At 35.2% G+C, this 28,000-nt stretch overlaps 1 protein-coding gene and 1 long non-coding RNA gene across 3 annotated transcripts in view; one reads left to right on the forward strand and one right to left on the reverse strand.

Annotated features, from left to right (window-relative positions):
* Positions 1-28,000, reverse strand: part of LOC110839591 (uncharacterized) — a 120,863-nt gene that overhangs the window by 32,622 nt on the left and 60,241 nt on the right. For both annotated transcript variants that reach the window (XR_015534670.1, XM_022083949.2), the window contains exon 2: positions 8,850-9,058. Coding sequence is in view for 1 of the 2 variants with exons in the window: in XM_022083949.2 (XP_021939641.1) it covers positions 8,850-9,058 (209 nt within the window). In the remaining variant the exon portion in view is untranslated. The remainder of the gene's footprint in view (positions 1-8,849; positions 9,059-28,000) is intronic.
* Positions 299-27,936, forward strand: LOC110839592 (uncharacterized). Its single transcript, XR_002546541.2, has 3 exons — positions 299-568; positions 10,849-10,894; positions 27,756-27,936. It is a non-coding gene; the product is annotated as an uncharacterized LOC110839592 (long non-coding RNA).

Below are 28,000 nucleotides of genomic sequence, written 5' to 3' on the forward strand. Positions count from 1 at the left end.
ATTTGAAGCTTATATTACGTAGCTGTACTAGATAGTAAACAAAATATTTTTGTTTGAAATAAATGAGTATCAGGACCACCGATTTTTGCAGAATCAGTCTCAAAGGATTATCCTGACAGAAAAGAGAGATTATGCGATGTGCGTCCCTTACAACCGTCCCAGCCTAATGGATGCTTCTATGGTCATTCATTTATAACGAAAAGTTAGAAGCCTATTCCTTTTCCCCCCACGTACCGCCATCTATTGGCGATAATTGTCGAACTACCACCGAATTCGTCCGATTAAAAGTAGTCAGACAAACGAGCATCGTAGTGACAAGCAGTGTGTGCAAGAGTGTTTCTTTAAATAATTAAAACACTTGTAAGTAGTGTTGTTTGTGGTGGTAATGTTAATACATAATTGTTAGGATGCGTGAAATTACATATCGTTGCGTGTGTTATAATATATGTGCTGTGATAACGTTGTATTAGCAGTGAAATATGAGGTTGATACATCGGAATGGAACACGCTACATCATCATCTCCTTCAGCCATAGCCGTGCGACCTTGAAACCGCTCTACTGTCAGAGGTACGGAAATTTTTTTAGATATGTTCCGAGATTGCTCAGTTGCCAAGTTACCTCTCAACCCTTCCTCCTAATAACGTATTAACATGTATTAATAATTTAAATGTAATTAATTTTAATACTGTTAATATTCTATTTATCGTTGTTTACGTAAGCGTTACGTGTCCAACACAGGTTTGTGTCTTGCGTACTAGGAGGCAGCACTGGGTGTCCATTTGTATACGTAACTCGTGTTTCAAAATGGCCTGGAGTGTGCAGTGTTTAGTGTATAAACAAACGGGGTAGATTTTAGTAGAAGTAACCCTCTTACATTATCATGTATTATGTAATTTTCGTAATTCATATTTTATTCTCTGTCAGGAAATTTAAAAATGTAGGTGCTTCAGAAAAAAACCATCTGTTGGAAGTATTCATTCTGTTTAATTTATTTGAAGGCTGTTACATTATGTTTAACTGGTGTGTAAAAGAAATATTTAGTTACATATTAGTGTGTACTTGACTTATGATTGCATTTTCAAGCTGTTTTTTTCGTACAACTTACCACGTTTCTGTTTATGTTGGCTGCATAAATAATGATAAACATGCAACAACACAAAGTAAATGCATAATTTTAACTTTTAATCAAATATTAAGATGACCAAGTTAAGGAAGATGGGATGGGATGGGTATGCCGAAACAAGACAAATTAGTAAACATTTTTTTAAATCCTGAAGGGAAAATATCTATCGGAAGAACTAGGCATAGATGAAAGGATAATATTAAAATGGATATTAAGGAAATAGAGTTTTGTGTGTAGATTTGATTAATCTGGCGAAGAATAGGAACCAGTGATTGGCTCTTGTGAGTATAGCAATGAACCTTTGGCCTATGCTCACGATAATTTTGAGAACGAAGGAATGGAGCAAAGTTACATTTATGTTCCTGACCGAAGATGAAGTGAAGTGAAAACTTTACTCTGAAATATATTTTATAGCAAACATTAAATAATTGCGTAAGTTACCCTTTAAATCCCAGGGAATAGAAGCAAAGAGAATCCGAAGCTCGCGTAAATAATATATGATTTCAGCCCGTACCTAAAAGAAAACACAGAACTTCAACATTATAAATATCAACCGGTTAACGCTGAAGGAAATATTCTCTGTTTATTCTGAGAATCATTCAGATACCACAAATACATTCTAGACAAAACACAAGAGTTACTCAGTGTTATTGTGAGTGGTACATATAGGAACCATTTTGTCTTTAAATGTTTAAGAACCTTTCGTCATTCTTCGTGAATAAGTAACGCTGTGAGTTCTTCGTAGACTAATGAAAATGTAAGGGAATTACGTATTTGAATACCCAGAGGCCGGAGATGGGCGTAGAACCGTAGTTTGAAAGTGTAGTCTGTATTCAATCAGTCTTTAAAATGCGAAAGCACATGTCGGCATGTGAAGAGTGTACCACTTTACGAGAGATCTTCCTTATGATTATAAATAGAGCTTGTCCTAAGTACCGCTCGCTGTGGATGCACGAAGCAGCTTTCAAAACCTCTTGTGGTGCTTCTGCACTCTAGAACTACAGAAGCTTCTAGAATATTAACTAAGAGACAAAATACGACTACTATTTTATAATATCTTTGTGTCTTAAATGGTTTTATCCACTTCAAGCAGTTGTTTTAGTAAGTTCGTACACCTACAGAATGTGGCAGCCGTTTTAAAACAAATCCAGATCAAACACTAAATATAGACGTGTACTTATTTCAGTGCTGATGTAGGCTTATAGGGTGGATAAGAATTAAGAAATTTTAAATATAATTAATTTTTTAATTGTGTGTCATACGACAACGAAAAAATTGGTAATGGGACAGAATCTTAAAAGGGTTCTGATGGCTTTTATTCCCATAATTTCCAATAATTTTTTTAGTGTAAGAAACACAATATAAATAAACTAAGGACAAACAGCATGGGCCTTTTGTCGTGAGTAATATATTTAACAGGTAATTTACAGTGGACAAAATTGGATTAATTAATACATTTATTAAATATATTCGGTGGAGTTTGATCATAATTCTGTATTCTTGATAAAGGAAGGGGAATCTTATTTGTGAATATTCTAGTGGGTTCAGATAATTTTTTATTTACTTATAATTATTTATCAGAAAAATACAGTAGCTGTCTCAGAGTGTTTTTAAGCCCCTGTTGCAATATCACAGACATGGAAAATTTTCAAGCGATTGATAGCTCCTAATCTAATCAAATTATAAAATAAACCAAATTTTTGTTCACGTTAATTTGCTGTCTGTGCAGGGTTCTATAAACAACTGGAAATCATATTATATTCATGTGACTTTCCGAGAGCTGAGTTTTATTATGTAGGTAAAATATTTCACTGGGGCTACGAATAACATTGTGGTAGAGTTTTCAATTAAAGTGTATTGAAACTTTAATTTCACGTATTTTTTTTTTTTGTAAACGAATAATTTATATACATCCAGTTAGTGGCGGAAAGAATCATATTTTATACTGTCAAATCTGAACGTAACAGAGTTTATATTTTACGATCAGTATGTGTCCCGTGTTAAATATTTTGCGTGGTAAAAAAATGGATGTACTGTAATTAGTAACGAAGTAAAGTTCACACATTTTTATAGGATATATTCCCTGTTGATAATGAAAAAGGCGAAATACAAGTTATTAACAGTGTTTGCTCCTTAATTTAAAATTTTTAAATAATTTAAAGTAGTTTTATGATATTTCTTATTCGGTTCTGAACAAAAATTTGTTGGGTTTAAATAATTTTAATTCCTATCGGTATAGTATGATTTATGCGTAACATTATAACATCGAAATTATATTATTTTACTGTCCTGTGGTTAAGGGCTGCACTTTCTCCAGATTCCATAATAAGTAGCGATATCTCTCTCTCTCTCTCCTACGTTTGTTAATTCTCGTATGACAGAGTTAATGAACGCAAAGAGAACGCCATTTTAGGTACACAGAGAATTAGCCCGACACATAAAGTATAATTGTATGCAGTTTTGTGCTTGTATCTCGTATATAATTATGCTTGATAATGAATACAAGATCCAGTTGAATTCAATTTAACAGAAGCAGCTGAGGCAGAGACTGCAAACCACTTTATTACACAGCTTCCGTTGGATTTCATCTGAACTTGTGTACGTCACTTCCTTTGTTGTAATACGCATCTAAATTAGAATTTAGAGTTTTCATAAAGTTGTTTTACTATAGTTCCTCGTCCACAGAAGTTAGGTTTTATGGTCGTACGAAATGTGTTTCGCCATTCACTGTCTCCTTTATTTTTAAAATTACGTGTACAACGTCAGTAAAAGCTCAGGTCTTTTGGGGTTTCTGCACAAGCATGTAAATTATAGTCGTAAAGGAAGAAAGCCTGATCCGAATAAAGGCGTTGTTTGTGCTGAATTAACTTCTGCAGCGGATGTGTGACTTGAGAATCAGATCGGTATTCTTGAAGCATTGCGTAGTTACACTTTAATATAGTGTGGTCCTTGAAGGTTAATTATTTATGTGCTGAGACAGATCCATATTTGTCCTAACGCTATTATAATTATTATTAGCTTCAATAATCAATCAATATCTCTTAATTTTATGTTTGTGGGTATAGTATGATTCTCACTGTAAACACCGATTAGTTCATTAATCGCGGTTAACTAGTTGATATTTGTAATGGTGAAGTGTTGTGTTTTATTTGCGGTACGGACTGAATTCTTAAATATTATTTAGACGAGGTTAGGCTTCGAAGTGTTTACCGATCGTATTTTGAGCGCAAGATAACAAACTTTGCGTAGGCTTCTTTACTCAAAAACGTAGTATAACTTCAAGTATAATGAAGTGAAAATGAAAGGAGCAGGATTTATCATCGGAGAATCAGTCAACACTACAAATCGTTATCCAAAATTTTACACGCAACGTAAAATATAAATTATATACACTAATTTTCTTCATATATTCAGCAGGACGCAATATGCTAAAGTTTATTTAGGTTCAGTTATGTGATTGTCCAATTTTATAACCTGCTCTTATACAATTGTTTTTCAAAGAACCTAAATTAATGTAAGATTTTTTTGTGCCCTTATTTGAGTCTTTGTTGGAATAAGAGACTCCGGTACACACAACACAGCTAGGTTACAAGTGATATTCACTTATAAAGACAAGCGAATTTCCAGAACGTAAAGACGCGACCTCTAGGAACAGCGCTCCGACGTTACTACCATTACAAGCACAGGCCAGAACTAAATTGTCATGAAGAGCTGTACGGAGGTAAATTAAGTAGTCCAGTGCCTACAAAATGAGTAAAGGACTTTGTGTTTCAAATGAGACCAATTCCCTTAGTTATAAACTTTTATTCCGCTTAAAACACCGAGGTCATATTTGAGTATTCTGCACATGCATAATGACAGTATTCTGGTATTCAGTGTTTGTTTAAAACACACGATCTTCTGCAAAGTTCCACACTACTGGATATTTTTGAAAGAAGACGCCATTTAGGTACTACGTATAATTCAATATTCCACTTTTCCGTTCTTTTTTATATAACGATTAGGTCGTTACAGATTTGAGAATTCTTGTTCAGTTTCTGTTAAATAGTTGCTCTGAAACTAAAGTAAAATTATCCGAACCTAACTCAACCCAACTCATCGAAAACTAACCTAAAAACCTAACGTGACGCAACCCAACCTAACCAAACGTAGTTTAATCCAACCCAAAATAAATCAACCTAACTTAATTGAATTAGCCACTTTGGTTCTCAGAGATCACCAGAAATAAGCGTTTGAAAAAATTACTTACGAATTAACACGAAATCTTGAAAGTCCTGTCCGTGACCTCTGACTGACATGAGTATGGCTCCTTAGATTAAAACAGATCGGCAGAAATAGGCGATTAATAAAATGACCTTGAAAATTTTAAAGTCCTCTACACGGCAAACCCTCAGGCTGATATTGTCGTGACTTTTACATGACGTTGACCTGTCCGTGACCTCTGACTGACACGAGTATGGCTCCTTAGATTATCACAGATCGGAAGAAATAGGCGATTAAAACAATGACCTTGAAAATTTTAAAGTCCTCTACACGGCAAACCCTCAGGCTGATATTGTCGTGACTTTGACATGACGTTGACCTGTCCGTGACCTCTGACTGACATGAGTATGGCTCCTTAGATTAAAACAGATCGGCAGAAATAGGCGATTAATAAAATGACCTTGAAAATTTTAAAGTCCTCTACACGGCAAACCCTCAGGCTGATATTGTCCTGACTTTGACATGACGTTGACCTGTCCGTGATCTCTGACTGACATGAATATGACCACATATATTCCAACAGATTGGCAGAATTAAGCGATTGAAAATATGACCTTGAAAATATAAAAGTCCTCTAAACGTCTATTAACCTAAAACATATCAAAAGCTAAAACAATAAAAGCAAATATACAACGCAAAGTAAGTTTAATTGTCTTTATCTGTAAACTTTTTATACGTGCATAAACTTTAAAGAATTAGAGCTCAATCCTTTGAAGTCGGAGAAGAGAAAGAGTTTGGAAGGATAGCAAGAGGGTAGAAGCAAGGCGGAAATTGTTGAGAGAGAAGTGAGTGACACTTAATTTCTGTGGGGCGGGTTTGTGGGGTAAAATATCGTCTTATACTTAGAAGGTTTCCCAGGGTTTCAAGCCGAAGCCCGTTAAATAATTTAAGAACTCAGTTCGTACCGCAAAGAAAACACAACACTTCACCATTATAAAAGAAAATTTAATAATCCTGATTAAGGAAATAATCTATGTTTACACCAAGAAAACACACATTGAAATATTATTTCACGAGGTACAGTGTCCATTTTAATTACTGTGTTAGCTAGGTTTGTTACTGAACTTTGATAAAGCTTCTGTTAAATAAACTTCATTGCCGTGGCCCAAAGGCTTAAACTAACCTGTAATTTTATCGTGTGTCGGTTTGACAAGCTGTTGGGTTGCAGCCAAAGGGACTTACTTCTGCCTCTCAGACCGACCCGTCATTAAACGTGTTTCTTTTTTTTTTGCCCTCGTAGAACATCCATCGTTCATCAACCAATGTGTCAGTCTCTCGTAAAAAATACATTCTTCCTCGATTTTTGGCCATAGTGATATAGAGTTTTAGTTGTGTACGTAGAGCGTTGCAGGAAAACGTCGGCTGGTAGGATATTTCATGACAAGTATACGGTTTTCATTTGTCTTTCTGACAAGTCCGCCCTGGTCATCAAATATGGCCGTGGGGGTATGACAGGGAAACACAGCTCAGCACTCTTTATTGTGGCTACTCGCTCAGATGTGTGGGCCTGGAGGAAAATCATGGCATATAAATGGTTGTTTCAGATAGAAGACCATTCATATTGGAGTCAAAAGGGGGGATTTATCATGTACAGATTCATGACAGTTGGAAGTTAAAACACTCGACACTGACGAATTTCCGAAAAGATGTGGACTTTGAAATAATTAATACTCGCTTTTGAATTTTAATGAAAACAACTTTTGAACTTTAAAGATATAAGCTGTATTTTGTCGTCACAAAAGAATTAGAAATGGATTTTTCACCGTACCGGATACTGGATTAATTTCATCAATTAGACCTAACACAGTAGATTTTACGTCTGAATGTAGACAGACTCCAAACTCCGAAACGTCGTTTTTTTAAATAATGTATAGGACGATGGATAATGATCAACACCGGTGTATGTATTGATGTAACGCATCTAATTAAATATTAATTTAATTTCCTTAGATGTAATTGTAAATGAGCTATGCTAAATATGATTTACCTATGTTACTCGAGCAATACACGTGAAGGGAGGAACATTTTTTCTGTGACATTTTGGTGGGCCTTTAATATGAATGTATCATGCACGTGCTATCGTTCCTCCAAGGGGAAACAAAAAAAAAGAACTAGACTGTGAATTGGACATCCTGCAGCTTGTATTGGCTTAAAATATTGCCCGGTCTTTTGTGCCTTGGTTCTGATTTTCCAGAATAGCAGTCACCACGGTTAAAACGGCGGTCCATGTGTATAGTTTGCATTCGGGAACCCGGCAGTAGGAAGTGATAACCTCCCTGACCTCTGTTCATTGTGAACAGGTTCGCGTCATAATAAAAGTGTTATTCGTATCTGCATGACAGGCACATTGGGTTTATGGGGACAGTGGTTTTCGTTCATATCAGCTGCACGGTATTGTTTTCAGAAAATGGGATTCTGCTTCCTGTAAAAGTAGAATGCTAACGTCGGTTGCATTTTATTGTGTTCGCCGTGCATGTATTTGATTGGTTATTGGGTACGCAGATCGCGATTTGAAACAGCACATGAAAGTTCTCAGTGGGAATGCGGTATTCGATCCTTGGACCCAGAAAATGCACAATTTACAATGCCCTCGACAAAACACGCTTTATGTGACTTCAATTATAAATCAAGGATATATTTTTTTGTTGATGAAACAGAAAATTATTTCATGAAACTGATTACAAGCAACTTACGAGTAGTAGTAGTTCCTCATTTTATGATGCAACTAAAATCTTCATCTTCAGTATCTTGTTTTGCCTGACTGTACTCTATTGAATGTGAATGTTATTTTAGTTTAAAATATATAATATAATTCAGGTCTATACACAAACTTTATTTACAGATGTTTAAAATTTAAAATTTGCGCTATTCATCGTTACTACGATGTTACAATACTGCGCCTTCATTTACTACATGTTTCGATGCGTAGCATCATCTTCAGGTTTTTCCTTTAAAACTACTTTATATTACAATGCAAGTTTTTCAATTTATTCATCTGTTTTGTAAATTATTATAGTATGTGTTCTGTTGATCTTCTTATTTTATGTATCTTATGTTTGTTTTCCATTATTCTGTGAATAAATTACAAATATACAACAATATTCCAAACGTATTTACATATAAATAAATAACCCATATGTTAATTAATTTATTCACAGAATAATCAACAGAACACATACTATAATAATTTACAAAACAGATGAATAAACTGAAAAACTTGCATTGTAATATAAAGTAGTTTTAAAGGAAAAACCTGAAGATGATGCTACGCATCGAAACATGTAGTAAATGAAGGCGCAGTATTGTAACATCGTAGTAACGATGAATAGCGCAAATTTTAAATTTTAAATTTTAAACATCTGTAAATAAAGTTTGTGTATAGACCTGAATTATATTATATATTTTAATTATAAAACACAAACATGACGCATTTAAACTTTAAACTTATTTTAGTTTACTTACGTCAACATCCAGCCCGAATATAGGGAATATTTTCATGGCGGGGTCCTCTTTTGGAGTGAAGCGATAGAATTCTCGTCGACCTTTGTACCATTTGACCGAGTAAAGGGAGTCTCCTTCCAAGTCGAAGTGGCAGAACAGAGTCGCTGTTCCTTCCCTTAGAATTGCTGCAGGTACACTAACCCTCACGTCTTTGAGACAGAAGCAACTTTCTGGAAAGAGAATTTTAATATTCTTACTCAATTAGCATAATATAACTCAGATAAATAGAAACATCTGTCTGGTATTAGATCCAAACCTTACATTTGTTTTAGTGTTCATATTTAATAACCTGTTACACAAGAATTCACGATATGGTACACCGTTAAATTCGACTGAAATATTACGCATGAGAATAATAAAAATTTCCTTCTGGCATTCTATAAGCACGGATAATATACATTTATTTATATCTTTTATAGAGAAGCCATTTAAATTATATGTAATAAACACGTGTTGGAGTAAAACTTTACCCAAACCTGAGCAATTTTTATGAAACTACTCATGCTTTTTTAAATTCGATGTTCTCTTAATCGAGTTCTAGACCCGTCTCTGTTTACGGTTCTACGAATATTATCATCTCATCACTTTAGTAAAATTCGCGCAGTTTAAATGAAAGTCAGTTTAGGATTAGTTTAGGCTTCACTATTTCATAAATTTGTTATGAATCAGTTGGTATGAATGTACCAGGGAACTTCTAAGTTTCCAAAATGGGTCAACACAAAAATTGGAATGAGCAGCCCACACACGTTACTTTATTATTCACTAAATCGAATAGCACTTTCAAATAGTATTTAATATTAAATAAGTATGAAGATATTTTCTCAGTCCCTCTAGGCATATACTGAGACGATAAATTATATTGGTTCAAGACCGATTCATATCTTAATATTTTCAATTTATTATATAAATCTTTTCGTCTTAATATTCGACGTTAAATTACTTCCAGCGTCGTTAAATAGATTATAAACAGATACAGAATCTATCTTTGGAAGATTGAAACGCAAATGGGTGAATCTGATTTAAATGAACATAATTAACATCTCTAAACGCTTCCCAGAACTCGGAACAATGTTTGTATTTTTAAATTGATTTTTAGGTATTTGAATATCCTCATTTGCCTACGCTTTAATTACGATCCTATTCTGAGGGCACATATATACAAGTAATGTATTTTATATATTATTATATCATACATATTAAGAAACTAAATTGAAAATTCATCTTTAATAAAGCGGCTTGTTACAAATAGTATAATAACATTTCTTTTTTACTTTTAACGATGAAGGCTTTTGGTTTATTAATTAAGTACAGCAAATAAGCGGTATATGTGGGGAATGGTTTGTAAATTTTTATGCTATTTGTGTAGAAGGAAAAAGCTCACATAAGACGATACTTTTATGTAATTTAGCAGAGATGAAGTCAAGTCTTGTTAGAAACATTGTATCACTTAACAAGGAACTGACAAAAACAGATGATATTTTTTGTACTTGAAACTTCTAGAAGCAATTTCCTGTTGTAAAGAAATCCTTTGTATATAATCGTATCACAGTAAGGAATCAGGCCTTAAAAGGGGGGGGGGTGTATATCAATTGTCAGGTTGTTGATCGACGGGTCCCTTCCTGTATTTTGCTTCGTGTTACTCCAGCGAAATTCGCTGCAACAGTTCGGGAGTTCAGATCTTATGGAACAGGAATTTTCATTAAAAGTAATGCAGTTTGTGCATGGTTCATAAACAACTCCGTAAACCTAGGCGCAGATGTGTAGATAATATTAAAATAGATCTTAGTGAAATACGATTGGAGTGTGTGGATTGGATCTATCTGTCGCAGGATAAGGTTGATGTCTGATTTTTTGAACACCGTAATGAACCTTCAGGTTCTGTAAAAGGTTTGAAATTTCTTGGCTAACTGAACGTATAAAAGTTTCTTCAGAAATGCTAAAGTGCTCTATGTATTTGCAGGGGCTGACAGAGGATTCCCCACCCAGTGACTTGGACGCTCCAGAACGTAAGTGTGGCTTCATATAAAGTGTCTCTTATTATTCCTGTAATTGTTTCTTTGTTCGTATAAACAGTTTGATGCTTTTTAGAGAATTTCTGTGAAAGCATAATTGTCGTTAGGTTTAGAGGAAAATATTAGGCAATTAAATTATTTGTAAATGATTACGTTTCACTGTCCTATAGACATTCTAGATAAGCGTAAGTAGAAGGTACAACTACAGATGTCTCTCACAATTCTTATTTGAAAGAGGCTTTCAAAGAGGTTTGAAGTTACAGGGATAATTCAATTCTGAGTCCATTGTTCATATCTCAGAATTATACTAAAGTTATTCTAAAGGATTTTGTCGATGGTTTTGGTTAAAATTTCTGTGGACATTTTGCATCGTCGGGTTTTCTCATAACAAGGCGTTTCAGGGACTGGACCTGTCTCAGTCTTAGAACTCGGTGGGGTCCGATGTCTCCATCCCTGGACCTAAATCGTTTGTGTTCCATGTTAGAGCAGCTTTATTAATAAGCTTAGAATATAACATATTATTTTATAATATATATTAATTTCTTGAAACGAGATGATACGCTTGTATTAAATACACAAATCCTTGTAATGATCGAGTTTAAACTTTTATGTCGTTTTGTTATAAAGGTAGATACTCGTTTTTTAACGTAAATGTAAAGTACATAGAATTTATAATTTTTAATTGGGAAACTTTAATTTTGTTCATAAAGGTTTCTCACGTCAAGGGACCATTGATGAGCAGTAGGCTATAAAAAGTGAATCGAATATTTGTTCCGCCAGTCTGATGGTAGAGAGAATTTTCCTCAGAATCACTGAACAGGTTGTCCGTGAAGCAGACTGCCAGTACATCAGAATATATTGTTTGTGAATTTATTATTGCGCATGCTGGAAGAAAATATAATTGGTGTGCCCTACAAAGACTGAAAATTGAGAAAATCTTGAGTTGAGTTTTACTGTACGTTCTAAGCTGACGTTTATTTCGGTCTGTCAGAAGAAATAAGCGGATCTGGACCGGGGTACGCTGAACTAAACTGAAATATGAAATACAGCACGTTCGTTCTTGAGAATCTGTCTATTATCTAAAACAGTTCACCGTCTATTATGGACTCCTGAGATGATGCTTTATTGTATTTGCAGTCTATCAATGGTCCCTATCCTGATCTGTATGAAATCAGTCCCAGTCATTTAACTTTTTACCTAAAGATATATTTTAATATTATTCTGTCATCTACGTTGAGGTCTTCCCATTCTTCCTTTTGGTTTCCAGGCTACCATTTTGTGTACACATTTTATTTATTGTTTGTTTTATCTTGTATGATTTTATCATTGTAAAAATTTGTGGTGAAGATTACGAATTAGAGCAACATATTATATAATTTTTTTTTTAAAAAAAAACTAACCTGACCTAATCTAACTTTACTCAACATGACCAACAATGGCATAGTGCACGCAATAACACTAGGACATTCTTTTATTATTAATAATTAATAATTCAGTCCGTACCGCAAAGGAAACAAACACATTACTATTACGAAAATGTTATTTAACGCTGTTTAAGGAAATAATTGCTGTTTAATCTGACAATTTTTTTTCTCGAAATGTATAAAAAGACAGAGTTATAGATTGTCAAGCAGGTGGTACAGATATGTACCACTAGGCTTTGAAGTGTTAAAAGTCGTAGGAAAATGAGAACTTGTCAGCGTGTTACCTTTTTCTCTACAATTTATTGTCAATCTTGGTTCCACTTGGAGAAACTGGTTTTTTTTGGTAGAAAAAAGAACCAGAATAGATACTACAAGGTTTCAAGACGTTAGAAATCAGACTTGTTCTGATATCGTTAGCGGGTATAATGCTTATGTATATGTTTATTATTTTGTACTGCGTTAAAGTAGCGCTGTTTAACGTTGAATACCTGCATCAGTGGGTTTAATTTAGATGTGCATTGTTTTTCGTAATGTAACATCACTTCTGCCAGCGGTATTATCCTGTTCTTTTCACTGTGCGTTAAATTGAATTGCAACTTTGTTTCAGTGGATCACATGACACACTTTCACACTACAGCAAACAAGACTGTTTTAAATTAAACCACATGTCCCAAAAATGCATGGGAATAGTTTTCATCGAATTCTGAATTATTGAAAATTAATTCGTTTCTTTACAAATTGCGTGCTTCATTAATTAAATGTGTCATAAATTTTACAATACCTGTCTTTTCGTCCGTATATTCCGATGAAACAGTTCCTATAAAATTTTGTGAAGTCGTTCCTGAAATTTCTTGAGTAAAGTCACAATAATACCAGAAATTTGCTCGCCAAAAGTGACTGGTAAATTCCAATTGGTATCTAAAGCATTTTTATTGAAAAGTACAGCAAAGCAGCATTTAAAAATTAAAAGAATTACTTATTCATGCTTAATTACTAAAGTTTAAGAGCCTTAATAAGTAAGCTTAAACATCTATTTCGCTGTTGTTTTATAGAAGTACTTGCCCGTAATAGGCCATATATAAGTGAACAGTCTTTTGTTTCACTACATCGTTTTAACCAATCGACATATACAATCAAAATTAAGTAATGTTTAACAAAACAATTAATGTCATTACTTATCTTTGCTTAAATAAAGAATATAATATGAGTTTATGTAACACAGCCTCAAATATGATCATATATGTTGCACATAGTGGGCCTCCCATAACAGCATTACCGTGGCAAAGGTCATAATTTTATCTCACGAATCGCAAAAAAACCCCTTAACATTTGATTATAAAAATACCAAAACAACACGTGCATTCATAAATATTATTACATAAGGCCCAAAATTTCGTAACACCAACTAATGATAACCAACAAACCAACTTTACTTATTGTGTAAATGTTACAGAAGTCATGAATCTTTGGTTCAACTATAGTAAATATGGTTCGTTTCACTTGGTTTAGAATCTGGGTTTGCACGTGCTTGAAGGGAACGTAATGTAAGTACGAATCTTCTCAGAAATGCTTGGCGACCCGGAAAGTGAAACCCGAAGGGGTTAAATCTAAGGTGTTCATTACCCTTGCAGGTTTTACTGTCAGCAAATAGAATTTATTTCACTTCTAGATGTACCTAGATCAAAGCTTGGCTCCTCTCAACATATTAACGTAATAGAATCGGCCACACTTTTATACGTCCTTTCACTTTTTCGTTCTTTACGTCATTCGTATCTGGTAGAAGTTTACGAACGTTTCAGAGGTCCTTACTGCCTCCATAGTCAGAGTGATGATGAAGGCAGCAAGTACCTCTGAAACGTCGATAAATTTCTACAAGACTACATGGAACAACAACCCAAACGACAGAAGACTGCCATCTTCAGACTCACAGCTGTGTAAACCTCAAAGGTTTGAAATTGCATTTCTTATAACTCAGATAGAGGCAGAGTGTACAGGATTCCTTTACAAATCTGCTTTTTTCTATGACGTGAACTAAACGTTGGTATTACTGGAATCTGTGTTTCGGTTTATAACAATTTATACATTTATCTCTCTATAACACAGACAGACACAGGTAGATTCAACTGTTGTTTAATATAAATGAAGAACATCATTCAAAAATTTTGCGTAATCTGAGCAAAGTACGTTTTGGGCATATGAAGTATGGATGTTGAGAAATACAACCAGTTTAATTAACAAAGTTAGTTTCGAATGGCGTGTTATTATTTCCATTACAAATCTGTGGTCAGGCCACGGACTTAAATCTTTGCTTAATATGAAGATGGTAACGAAGCTCAAAGTCTTAAAAGTGACACTCGCGGGCGGCGATTACTTTGAAAGTAACACCGACATGAGTGCAAGTTAATGAAACTCTCTCTCTCTCTGTCTCTCTCTCTCTCTCTCTCTATTCTGGTTCTGGGTTGTGTAAGGAGAGATTCCTTCGGATTCTGCTAACTGAATAGGCCTACCTTACGACCAGAACGGAATATGAGAGAAGGTCTGAGGTTTGCGTGTACGTCTACCTGGAGGCCAAATGATGTACAGTAGGAATTTCTAAAATACCGAGATCTCGATACGTAGTTCTCTAGATAAAAGACCCAGCGGAATGAACGTCAAAGCAGAAGGAAAAACAAGTCAGTGCCTTTTAGTAGAGAAGCATTTTGCTTTGGTAGTGTCTGTGATGTTTAACTTCGCGCGCAAGATAAGTTGAGACGGGGAAAAAATATGTTTAAATATTTTCTTGTCTTACGTGGGAAGTTAACGCCATGAAAGCCAAAAATTTTCTTAAGGGATTTTAAGCAGTTTAGTCTGGCACAAGTTTTCCGACGTTTCAGTAATGCTTGTTGGTCTTGTCATCAGGGCAATTCTGAAATGTCAGTAAAACTTCTATACCACACTACAGAAAGCAATATCTTACAAGACAGTCATGAGAACCTAAGATCTCACCTAAATATTTTATTGTCTTATCTGGACTTTTATTACGATAAATGTTTTTTATTATCAAGAAGCTCTTTCTGTGTCTTGCAGCCAGATGAAAACACGAATTAATGTTTGCCTGAGGCAGAGTTACTCTTGAGAAGCTGATATTCGCTCATGTGGTAATCCCCGAACATTTACGGACACCAAAGTTTTATTGACGTGTTTATGAGAGCCCGAATTTGACCCCTATTCTGTGCCACATTAATCCAGTCGACACCCTTATGATCTATATAAGATCCATTTTAATATTATCTTCCTTCTACGCAAAGGGTTTCGGGTTTTCCGACCGAAAAGTTGTATGACTTTTAATTTCTCATTCATTCTGCATTCCTCACCCATCTCATCTTCCTTGATTTCATTAGTGTAATGACATTCTATGAATGGTGCAAATTATACAAATTTCTGTAGCCTCCTCTGTGCATTATCCTGAAAATCTTGTTCACGAAATCCTCATTCCATGTTTTTCCGTTTATTTTTCGAGACCAAGTTTTGCACCCGAACAAAGTAACAGATAAAAGTTATGTTGAGTTTGTAACATCGGTGACGATTATGACGACGTTTTGAGGTTTGGAGCCGTGTAGATTCATCGGTGGATATTAACATTTCGGAGAAGCATAATGTCTTCATCTTCACGGTTGAAAATTAGGGCAGTATTTCTCTGAATCATTTTTATTTGTCTTGTAATCTACGTGACACTGGGACCCTGAAGAACATTATAATCAGGTAAAGTTATATTTTTTGTATATCATAGAAACGTGAATCAATGAATATTCAAAATTTACTGAAATAGGGCCATCTAGAAGGAGAATCACAATAGTGAAAGCTAAATTAGCAGAGGCACTACTAAATATTAACTCCTTCCCCTTACACTTCAATCCGTTGCTTATCTATGACCTTTGTCGTTCTCTGTCCAATTTCCTCTGCTCTTACCGAGTTATGCTCAAGTTTGCTAATTGGATTTTGACATCAACACTATTGAATATGTTTCGTGTTCTAACTAAACGAACGCGTGACCACTTCTTTGCAAAGTTAATGCGTTGTTCACACTTGTTGCTTGCAGAAATCAGACGTGGTTTAAATCGAAAGGCAATCTTAATTTTTTTTTAAAAAAATGTGTGAAATTAATATTGAATACGTTCTATCTGTATGTATGCTCACTATAACATTTTCAATAAGGTCATATGATCAAACTCTGGCGTTTGCGACAGTTTCAAGATGCGTAATTTGTATAACTTTTTCTAAGTGTTGTGATTTTAAATGGTCTAGCGGTTATAAGGCTGGCCTTGTAATCCTGGGGTCTCGGGTTCGATTCCCGGCGGTGCCCGAATTTATAACTTGTGTTGGGCAAGGCCGTGGTCTAGGCAACACGGAGTTTTCCTCCGTGGCATCCCAACAATTACTTCATTCACACACAGAAGAAGGCAATGGCAAACCACTTCTGGATCATCTGCCAAGAACGTATATGAACAGGTCCCAGTCCGAGAAAAGGATGGAAGGATCCTGTTCATATGGACCTGTCGGCAGACAGAACACTACAAATAAAAAAATAAAATAAACTGACATATTAGACTCCTTACGTTAAAGTAAACAATGATAAAAACGTTATTAACACTGTGTAAAGAAAATAGACATGACATTCAATTAGGGCTTGTAATAGGTTTCAAGTTTTAAAATAACCGTTAAACACAAGTATCTTGGATATTTTTAAACTCTTGGCAATGTTATAATATCATTTAAAGGTTTTAATGCTTACGTGAAATGCATCTAAAACTGCAATTTTCCCACGAAACTAGCTAAATATTGGGTCAGAGATGAAGCTGCTAAGTTATTATCGAGGGCATGATAATGTGATACTTGTTCAGGGCCTATCGTCTGATAGATGAGGTGGGGGCAATGGAGGATTGGCAGGGGAACACCAAAGAACAAATCAGATAGAAACCTGATACATTGCCAATTCATCCGCCAAGAAACGCACTTGGAGTTACTCGGGGTTGAAGTTTTGTCTCTGGCGAGAAAAGCCAGTGTCTGGCTTACATGAAATACATAAGACGCTTTAGTTAGTGTAGATGTGTTTCAAAATGACGACCTTCCTATATATATATATAGGCTAAATGACGACATTCTTAAAAATGACAACAGAATTATGTACCAAAATGAACCCCATCAAAATTAATTGGTTTAGGCAAAGGATTCCTGTAAATGATCGAGCACTTCCAACTTATTTGGGTCTTTATCCACGTACCATCAATTCTGTGACAGCTCCTGGCATTAGAATACAACACACCTCCTGTTTGTACAGTTGCACCCCGTGAAGCTTTTGAAAACTCGCAAAAGGTAGAATGACAATGTGAGTCAATAAACTGATTTAGAGCGAAGCGTCAGTATATTTTGTGACGAGAGCTGTTTGCTTTATTATAGATAATGAGTTTATTTTCTGATGACGTGATGTGATGCATGCTTCAATAAACACGGTTTACATGTTCCCATAGTCTGACAACTGTATGCTGGCCTTGTAATCCTGGGGGTCTCGGGTTCGATTCCCGGCGGTGCCCGAATTTATAACTTGTGTTGGGCAAGGCCGTGGTCTAGGCAACACGGAGTTTTCCTCCGGGGGCTTCCCCGGTTTCTCCGTGGCATCCCAACAATTACTCCATTCACACGCAGAAGAAGGCAATGGCAAACCACTTCTGGATCATCTGCCAAGAACGTATATGAACAGGTCCCAGTCCGAGAAAAGGATGGAAGGATCCTGTTCATATGGACCTGTCCTCAGACAGAACACTAAATAAATATAAAAAATCCAAATCGATGTCACGAGGCAAGAACCTGTAAAATACGGCGAAACGGTGATCTGTCAAGTTGAAAAATGATCAGGAAAAAATTCTGTTTCATTTCCTTTGCCATGTCTGTTAACTACGACTGACTGTGACCTGTAGGAGGAAAAGTTTTTACAAGCGTTATTTTCGTATTTCTTGATTGATTGGCTTTTGTATTAACTGAGCCTTTTAGATACACTGGTCACATAGCGTCTAACTGTAGAATGATAATGAATGATGAATTGCAAACAACGTAGAAAAGATACAGTCCTCGTCTAAGTACTTGGGGACTGATTAATCTGCGGTAACCGAAGTCTGGGTCGGGAATCAAACCTGGGACCTCTACGTATAAAGCATGGATGTTAACCACTCGACCGCAACATAGCGTGCCGTTATCTAACTTTTTTTTAACTGAAAGTCAAGAAAATTAGACCAATACGCTGCTTCTATATTACGAGGACGGATTCTAGTTGATTTAAAAGCTGGTTTCATCTACTGATAAAGTTAAACGCATCTGTCACTTGCCAGCATCCGACAGTAAAAGAGGTAAGAGGTAATATATAAAATATGAGAACTCTGTATGGATTTTTCTCTTCATTACATTTAATTTACTATAGTTTTATCAGCTGTCTAGCTCTATGAGGACTTGGGTTTGAAAATGCTCGATATTTAAATACAAAAGACCCTGCTTTTTGGTTCGGCTTCATTGCATTTACAATTACGGTTAAACAGCCTGTAAGTATTTTCTTTGCGTTACTATATGCAGAGAGAGAGAGAGAGAGAGAGAGAGAGAGAGAGAGAGAGAGAGAGAGGTTTTGTACTTTGCGTGGCAGTTTTAAAATACAAATAACAAAAAACCTGAAGTTCTGATCAAATGAAGTTTGCTGACAGAGAATTTTAATTGGTGTACCTTTGTGTCATGCCAACTTTTGATCCATTCTTTAAATACTCTGCACCACAAATTATTCTTTTTATCGCTTCCCCGTTCCTGCATTTTGTTTTCTGCACAGCAATCCTCCTGCATTCCAACATATCCTTTTTATCAGACTCGTCTTCCCAAACTAGCGTCCTATATTTGCTCTGTATTTCATTCTCCATTCTTTATTTTTTGTGTTATCTTATTCTATCTCTGTCTGTCCTCCATTCCCCGTCTCCTAACCCTAGTACGTAAAACTGGCGTCTGTACTTTGATCAGTAAACTTGAGCAAAATGGCTGGATCAACACAGACCAATTAGAGAATGTTCCAGAAGAACAGTGTATAGACATAATCAATAAAATCAGAACTGTACGAAGGAGAAAATGTAAAATGGTTCTATTAACTTCAAAATCTGAATAGCAGTGACTGTCAATTCGTGTGACTTGTTAAAATACCTCGAAAAATGCCTTCTTAGTCTAAGACTCCCAGTGTACAGTTAAGTACAAGCAAATCATCTGAGGTGCTGTTATTTGAGGAAGGCACTTCAAGAACTTAATCTTCCTGGAACCGGTTCCTAACTTTTCCCCACCGAGACAAGAGAGAGAGAGAGAGGAACAAAATACTTCCTGAGATTTTAATCTTTAAAGATAAATTTAGTGAGTGAATTTCGAAATTACGTTTTATCATTCTGAATTAACATAATCTGAATTTGAACTTAACTATAACTTTGCTTCATGAATGTGTAATTCAACTCATATTTAAACCATGTTTTCAGTACGTAACAATTGTAGGTAATTCGAAGACAGATTAAAAATAAACTGAAAGTACTCGATTTGAGATATTATTAAAGCAGATTGAACATGACGAAAATATTGCATGCGAAACATTATGAAATAATTAATTTGACATTTGATCCAATCCGAATAATCACACTGATGTACTGCACAGTAAGACACAATGTAAATTTTGTGAATTTTTACTAGAGGACACTGAGTCGTGAGAACCTGAAATTTTATCTGTCACCTTTTCACATGAAAACATATTTTAAATACCTTCGTTGCAGTAATATGCGTTCGGATAAAGTTTTGCCTGTAAATTAATTCCACATATTTTCGCCAATCATTGTTCGTGACAAAACGAAAACAAAACATAAAAATATCTTAAAGGGGAACCAACGGAATGTGTTAAGTTCGTCGAGGTAATTTGTAAAATTTTGGGCTTATGAAGATTATGTTTTAATTCTGTAGCTGTGGCAGATTTTGTCATAAAAGAGATTTAACTTTGCTCTCAACCTACTTATTATTGTACGTTAGTGATATTCGGTATGATGCGTTAACCCTTTGAAGCCGAAGCTCGTCTTCATAATATTTACGAATCCAGACCGTACCGCGAAGAAAACACTTCACCTCACCATTACGAAAATCAGCTGGTTAATGTACAATGAGTTAAACAAGTCTAAAGTATGAAAGTCTCTGTGAACGAGATAATTAATTGTTGTTATATGAAATAATATTATAAATAAGCAAATACACTTCTGTATCATACTTCATGATCTGATTTCTCTCAATATGTTTTATCATAAACTGTTTGATTTAGCTGATTTGAAACGAAACTCAAACTTTAGGGAAACAGAGTATATATGAATTTTTGTTTAATGTCATGTCTGACTGCACTATGCATTTGCAGGACTTTGTTTCCGGTCTTAGAATTGTTTCATGTTGTTGTGCACCCAGTTGTACATGAGAGTATAATATTAAAGTGGATTTATCTGGCTCATGGGAGAAAGCAGTGGTTGGATGTTGTTAGCAAGGTCATTCACAATGAAGTTCCATAAACGTGAATAATTTGTTGACCAGCTGAGCGACAAGTAGCTTCTGAAGAAAGACTTGGCTGCTTTCTTATGGTTTTGTGTTCTTAGGGATCTGTTATGTAAACTTTCAGGCTGCGGTTGAAAGGACTAGGAGACACCGAGGTGCAGAATAGAAGCTGGTTTTAGAGTGTTTAGCAGATTTGGGAATGGCAAATCCCAGTTGAGTAATTGGACACACTGTGTTTTGGGAGCTGGTGGAGTGCGGTTCAGGTGATGTGCAACAAAGTTTGTTACGATCGGCGATACCCTCAGAGAAGACGAAGTAGCCGATCGAATTAGGTTTACCGGCGCCACCGAGAGAAACCGTGGCTTGGGGGCGGGGAGACAAACTTTCCAGTGACCTGGCCACCGACACTTAGTTAGATTTACTGCAGAGTTTGTCGAATGTGGTATTTTGGGTTGTCACGGCACTAGCTTATCACCTTTGAAGGCGATGAGCCGGGCGTAGGCGTGGAGTTCTGATTCGTCTTTGGGAGGTCTCGTTTTCAAGTCTCGGTCCACAGACCGGCTATCCTGAGTGAGGTTTTTGGTGGTTTTACTCAGTCCCTTCAGGAAAATTTTGAGACAGTGCCTTAAATTAAACCACGCCCGCTTCATTCCACTTCATTCTCTCATTTGGCGCTGTATAATTGAGCTGCTGAAAAAGTGTCTTTAAATTAAGTATATATAAATATTAAAGGTGAATATTTTCTTGGTTGAACTCCGATAATGGAGTCGGTACTTTCCTGCTAGCATGTGTGGTGTTACAACGTAGACGACCATATTCGACATCTAAACCACCATGAGAACCTTCTATATCTGATACCCCATGATTTTTAAAGTTTCACTTAACCCTAAAATATTCCTTCATATGCTATTCTGCCGTAAGTTAATATTGTACATTAACCCATTCGTGTGCGAAGTTCATCTTAAAAAATATACTTTTTTCATTTATGAGCTTCGTATGTTTTTCAGTGTAAAAAGCCATTATATCCTCGAACAGCATTAACAAGTTCATATATGAGATGATAATGTTGCGTCATATTGTGATGATTATAATTGTTTAAATTTAACCGTCTAATCACAATAAAATATTTTATTAAATATTAAAATATTATTACTATAATTAACATTTAATATTTAAAATATTTAAAATATATTAAAATGATGCTCTTTCTATCGAAATGTTCGATTTACAATTAGAGCATCATCTTTTTCACGACATGTTTCGGTTCATTGTAAATCGAACATTTCGATAGAAAGAGTATCATTTTAATATATTTTAAATATTAAATGTTAATTGTAGTAATAATATTTTAATATTTAATAAAATATTTTATTGTGATTAGACGGTTAAAATTAAACAAGTTCATATATGTAATGGAGAAGTGTTTTCTTTGCGGTACGGATTCAATTTTAAATTTTATGTAGACAGAGTGTAAAAGTAAATTTAAAAAAGAACACGAGGACATACGAAGAACGCACGCAAAAAAGGAGTATAAAAAATTGCAAATAAGTGAAAGTAAGTTATTTGGAACTTCTGTCTGGCAGAAATAAAACCCAACAACAGAAAATTTATTTATTTGGTGTCTTAAATTTAGTCCTCATGACAGGGATGTATAAACAGTTGCAGAAATTCTGAAGATACTCCCATTTGCTTCTTATCATGATCCAAAGTTTTTATATTTGAATATTTTCTTGCGAGGTTCTGGTTTATCGGCTTTAAGTGACTGCAAAAATTACTCCCAGCTTTACAACTTTTTAGCATTTTGCATCTACGGCAAACGGTAGATATCTTTCCTTTTAACTCATCTGTACTAATTACCTCTGCGAATTCATGGACGCTGGGAGTAATAAATATGTCAGAGGAACATTTTTCTGACAGGTTTGTATACAGTGGAATGAAAATAATTTGGTCGAGAGAGGTACGAAAAAAAATTATTCGCAACGCGTAAACTTTTGACTTAAGTTTCCTCAGATGTTCACATTACAACTTATTATTAAGTACACTTGATAAGAAATGTATTATAATACAATTAGGAATCTGATGAACTGATAAATGTAGATGGGTCGCTGGAATGTATTAGTATATTTGGCTATATATTACACTGATAATAATTATGATTCCCCAGATGTTAATCCCTGGGTTTATCTCTGTAAAGGGTGAGGATCGGCAAGGAGGTGGTCGTAGTCTGTTTGAAAGGTACTTTCTGGCACACGTATGGAACTGTACTGTTGGAGAGCCTGTTGATTTTATATGCCCCAAGTACGTGTTAGGATGTTACAAGATTTAATTAATGTTGATCTAGCAGCTTTCGTTGAATGTTCTGTTCTGAACGTTCAGTCATCACGAGTTCAAAGGCTTCTAATTATTTCAAACAACCAAAAATCTTATCAGTTCAGTAGAAAGCTGTTTTTGAATTTATAAAGTCCAATGGTAATTATATGTACCACCTGATTTTATAATCAGTAACACTGCATTTTGTATTTATTTTTTTCTTACGATTATCACTGAAAACACCGGTTTCTTCCTTAAACAGCGTTAACCAGTTGATCTTTGAAGTGGTGAAGTGTAGTGTTCTCTCTGCGGTACGGACTGAGTTCAGAAATATTTTTAGACGAGCTTCGGCTTTGAAGGTGTAATCCACGGAGTTAAAGAAGGAACCAAAGGAAATATTATCAAAGTTTTAAATATGTGAGAATTAACGTAAATCTCAATTTCCGTCATGCAACCAATTTTCACAAACGAGTGTTAGGGGATAGAGTCATGGCTGCGTAACATTTCGAAATGGTACGAAATAAACATGGTTAATAAAAATTAAGTAGGCCTACTATTAAATTTAAATAAGGACTATAGTAATTATATAGTATTAAAAATATATTAAAATTGGCCGTCAATCACAATATAAGATAATTAAAAGATTAAAATATCATTTTACGTTCCGTATCGAGTACTCGATTTACATGTGGAACATTTACGACATGTTTCGGCTATATATAGCCATCATCAGGTGTTATGTTATAAACTTTTTAACTGAATTACTGATTTTTACTGATTTTTAATGATTTTTAGTTTTCATTTTTCTTATTCTGTTCAGGTCCTTCATATTGTATCTTCATCCGTTGTTGTGTCACATGTCACTAATATGATTGTATTTCGTAGTGATGCCAATGTTGTGTATATTGGACCAAGAAGTAATATCGTAGCAGTATTAGGAGAGATTGGAGTTATACTGTATCGGATCGTGGCTGGCTATATATAGCCGAAACATGTCGTAAATGTTCCACATGTAAATCGAGTACTCGATACGGAACGTAAAATGATATTTTAATCTTTTAATTATCTTATATTGTGATTGACGGCCAATTTTAATATATTTTTAATACTATTTAAATAAATCACAATATGACGCATATACAATATCTTATAGTAATTATGTTATTATGACAGTTGCTAATAACTGGCGCTGTTATTGAGTGCATGATTTACTCAGAAACCAGTTAGTGTTTTAACGAGATGCATACTGTCAGTACTCGAATTTGATCACTTTGTTCCACTGCTTTAATTACAGTTTTAGGATACACATTTTAAAATGTAACGGCAACATCTGAACAAGGGCGATAACTAAATTTGATCACCTTAATTAACTTATATTTCAAGGATTTAAGCTGCATGGGGTGGAATTTAATGAAGGCCAGGCACGTGACGAAGCAGCTTCTATGGAGTGTGACGTAGGAATTACTGTTAAATACGTTACGTGCTTGGAAGCTTATAGGATGTACTTTATTTAAGTACACGGACAAGTTTTTTTATAGATGCTTTATGATTGATGAACTTTCTGTATACTGTAGGAGTTTTATACAGCATATACCAATGTGCCTCCTTTGAATTTTAATAGTGGTTATTTAACGACGCTTTCAGTAGCATATATTATATAACACCGAGCGATAGGCTGATTAATTTAAATAAATCAGAAAGCGTATTAAAGTAAGCTGTCGTGGCCTAATTTAACTTAATATTCCGACACTTGCGTGAAGGGACTTTGGAAAACCACAAAAGAATTTAGAAAGTACAACGGGTCTTTTGGTGGAAAATTGGAACCTGAGACCTCCGGAATACGAAGAAATTTTCGATTGATTAACTTGTAATTTTCATTTGGCTTGAGATGCTTATCATTGTCAACTTTGCTGTTCTGTACTATCGATTGCTGTCTTGTCGATGAATATTTATTCATAGACTCAGAAATCACAGATTACTACATGCGATTTATGAATTTAACTTGCATGTTACGTGTCTAACGGGTGGTCTTCAAATGTGTAAACTATGGCTATTTTGGTTTTCATCCAAGATTTTAAAACCAAGCGGTACCTACATGAACTACCTTCTGTAACAATCATTAACTAACACAGTGTTTGTTTATGGGTTTCGAATTATCCTTAGTGTAAACAGAGATTATTTAGTTAAACAACATTGACCGACACGTTTGTAATGGTACAGTGTTGTGTTTTCTTTGCGGTACGGATTGAATTGTTATTTGAACTTCGAGTTGAAAGGTAAAAGTAGAATTAAATTATATATCTGATTCTTCTCTATGAAGATAAACGTATTCAAAAAATGTTTATGAAATTTTTCGTACCATCATGTCCGACGTGAAACACTGCTATAAATATACTGTCTGTGAGTAAAACTTTCAGTGATTTAGTTCCAGTATATGAAATTATTTTAAAGCAAACAGAATTATCTGCTCGGAGTGAGATATTTAATTTAAACAAAGCTAACATTAATCAGAACTGCAAATGACGATAACATTAATCAATCAGTATTTTAAACGGTTCAAAATTCTTTGTACACGCCTCTCATTGTTATGAATGTCTCGGCTTCACGGAGCTGTTACAAATAACATTTGATGTTCGTTGTTGACGACGTGGGCTTGTGGGTAAATACGGACGTTTTGGAAGAACGTGTTTTTTTTTTTAGTATAATATGTTATTCATGCCCGGTATCGTTGCCGACATAAAAAGTCTTTCCATTTTCCCATCTAGAGAAAGGAAAAATTGGCTGTCGTCTAGGTTATAGCGCCGTGTAGTCTGGTAGAAGTTTACCGACGTTTCGGAAGTACTTGCTGCCTTCATAATTAAGGAGATGAGGCAACAAGGACCTCCGAAACGTCGGTAAACTTCTACTAGACAACACGGAGCTACAACACAGAAGACAGCCATCTTCATATTCGCCGCGGTGAGAATCTCAAATCCTACGTAAAATGCTGAAGTTCCGTGGTGTTTTTAAAGCAGTTGAACTTTATGAATTCCAGAGAAGAGTGGAAACATTATCACACATTACAAACAAAACTCAGGAATGTTAATACGTAATTGTAAATAATTAATGATATAGTGGTTCTGTGGTTGCTAATTTATTCGGTTGATGTAAAGCACATTGCATGCCTCAGTCTGTAGGGGCTGTGGTATAAATTTGCTTTGTGATAAAAAAAGAAGGAGCAGATGTTAATTCCTCCAGCAGTGAAAGTGGCAAAGGACCAAATATCCTAAGTGTTGTTTGAACCCGGCCACATTCAAATGATCCAAATAACATGCATTTATGTTCTCCACTTTTAGAGAGGAATTAAACTCCAGGTTGTGCTTAGGTTTGTATTGTGCGTGTTATTTAAACCGGTACAATAACGTGAGAGGTCAGCTAAAAACAGATACTCATGGAGTACACATTATTAGACTACACCGAAATATTATTAGCTCACGAGGTTTTCGTAGCACTTTGCCCAGATCCATTGACTGTAGGTATGAGCTGAATTATATATATATATTTACAAATAAATAATGGATAGTTAAAAAAACTAAATTGGGATTCACATTTAAAAATTATCACATTTTATTTTTGCATCCCAAAATATAAGTCTTTTTTACTTAATATTAAAATGTATTTATCATATTGTAATGGGTTTTTTTGTTTAGTGTTCTGTCTGACGACAGGTCCATATGAACAGGATCCTTCCATCCTTTTATCGGACTGGGACCTGTTCATATACGTTCTTGGCAGATGATCCAGAAGTGGTTTGCCATTGCCTTCTTCTGTGTGTGAATGGAGTAATTGTTGGGATGCCACGGAGGAAAACTCCGTGTTGCCTAGACCACGGCCTTGCCCAACACAAGTTATAAATTCGGGCACCGCCGGGAATCGAACCCGAGACCCCAGGATTACAAGGCCAGCGTTCTACACGCTAGATTATTTTTGAACTTTATTTTTATTTCCGGGTATTTTTCCGTGACGTAAAGGCGCCCCTTCACACACGAGCAGCGTCTCTGACAGTATGCAATATAGACGTACTTTTCGTCTTTTCTATCCTTTGTTATTTCCGAGCTCGTATGAGAGACCTTTGACCTTTACACCATTCGGCAGAATTCTTCTTTTGCAACTTTTCGTCTTTTGTCGCGTACACGAACTGGCGACTAGGTTTTACACTTCCTTTCTTGCGTAAAAACTTGGAAAGACATTCAAAGTATGGACTTTTATGGCGCCGATTGTCAGAGGATCTACAATAAATGACAGAATGTGACGTATTTAAATTTAAAATTATATGAAAGAAATATATTATACTAGTGAAAAATACGATGCAACGACACATTGAAAATAATCAGTATCTTCATACGAAGGGTTTAAAATTACATTTTCTGTAGGATTCTTTTTTTTAACACAGTAACAGAATTTTGCAGGAACATGAAATACATCTCACTTTCTTTAGAATATGAGCTGACTTACTCAAAACTTATGTGGAAAATATGTTTCGTGACGCATGTTTTATGTTTATGACTTGAAAGGTTTTATGAAGTCGAAGGCATCTGAAAACACGACAAATTTCTAGGTTGATGCAGTTTATTAATAACTCTGTGTTAACCTTGATGAAGGAGGCAGAAATAGTCTCCGAATAATTGAACTGGAACTCCGTGCCTGGCTGATAACCCAAGAAGACTTCATTGTACAATTAACATGGTTAGTCATGCATACATACACGCATACATAGGTATAAAAGCTTTTGTGTTGTACATAAATGTGCGATATTGGT

This window comes from Zootermopsis nevadensis, unplaced genomic scaffold, assembly GCF_977971745.1.
Source record: "Zootermopsis nevadensis isolate Lab colony 2312 unplaced genomic scaffold, Znev_1.0 Znev_ptg000011l, whole genome shotgun sequence".
NCBI lineage: Eukaryota > Metazoa > Arthropoda > Insecta > Blattodea > Termopsidae > Zootermopsis > Zootermopsis nevadensis.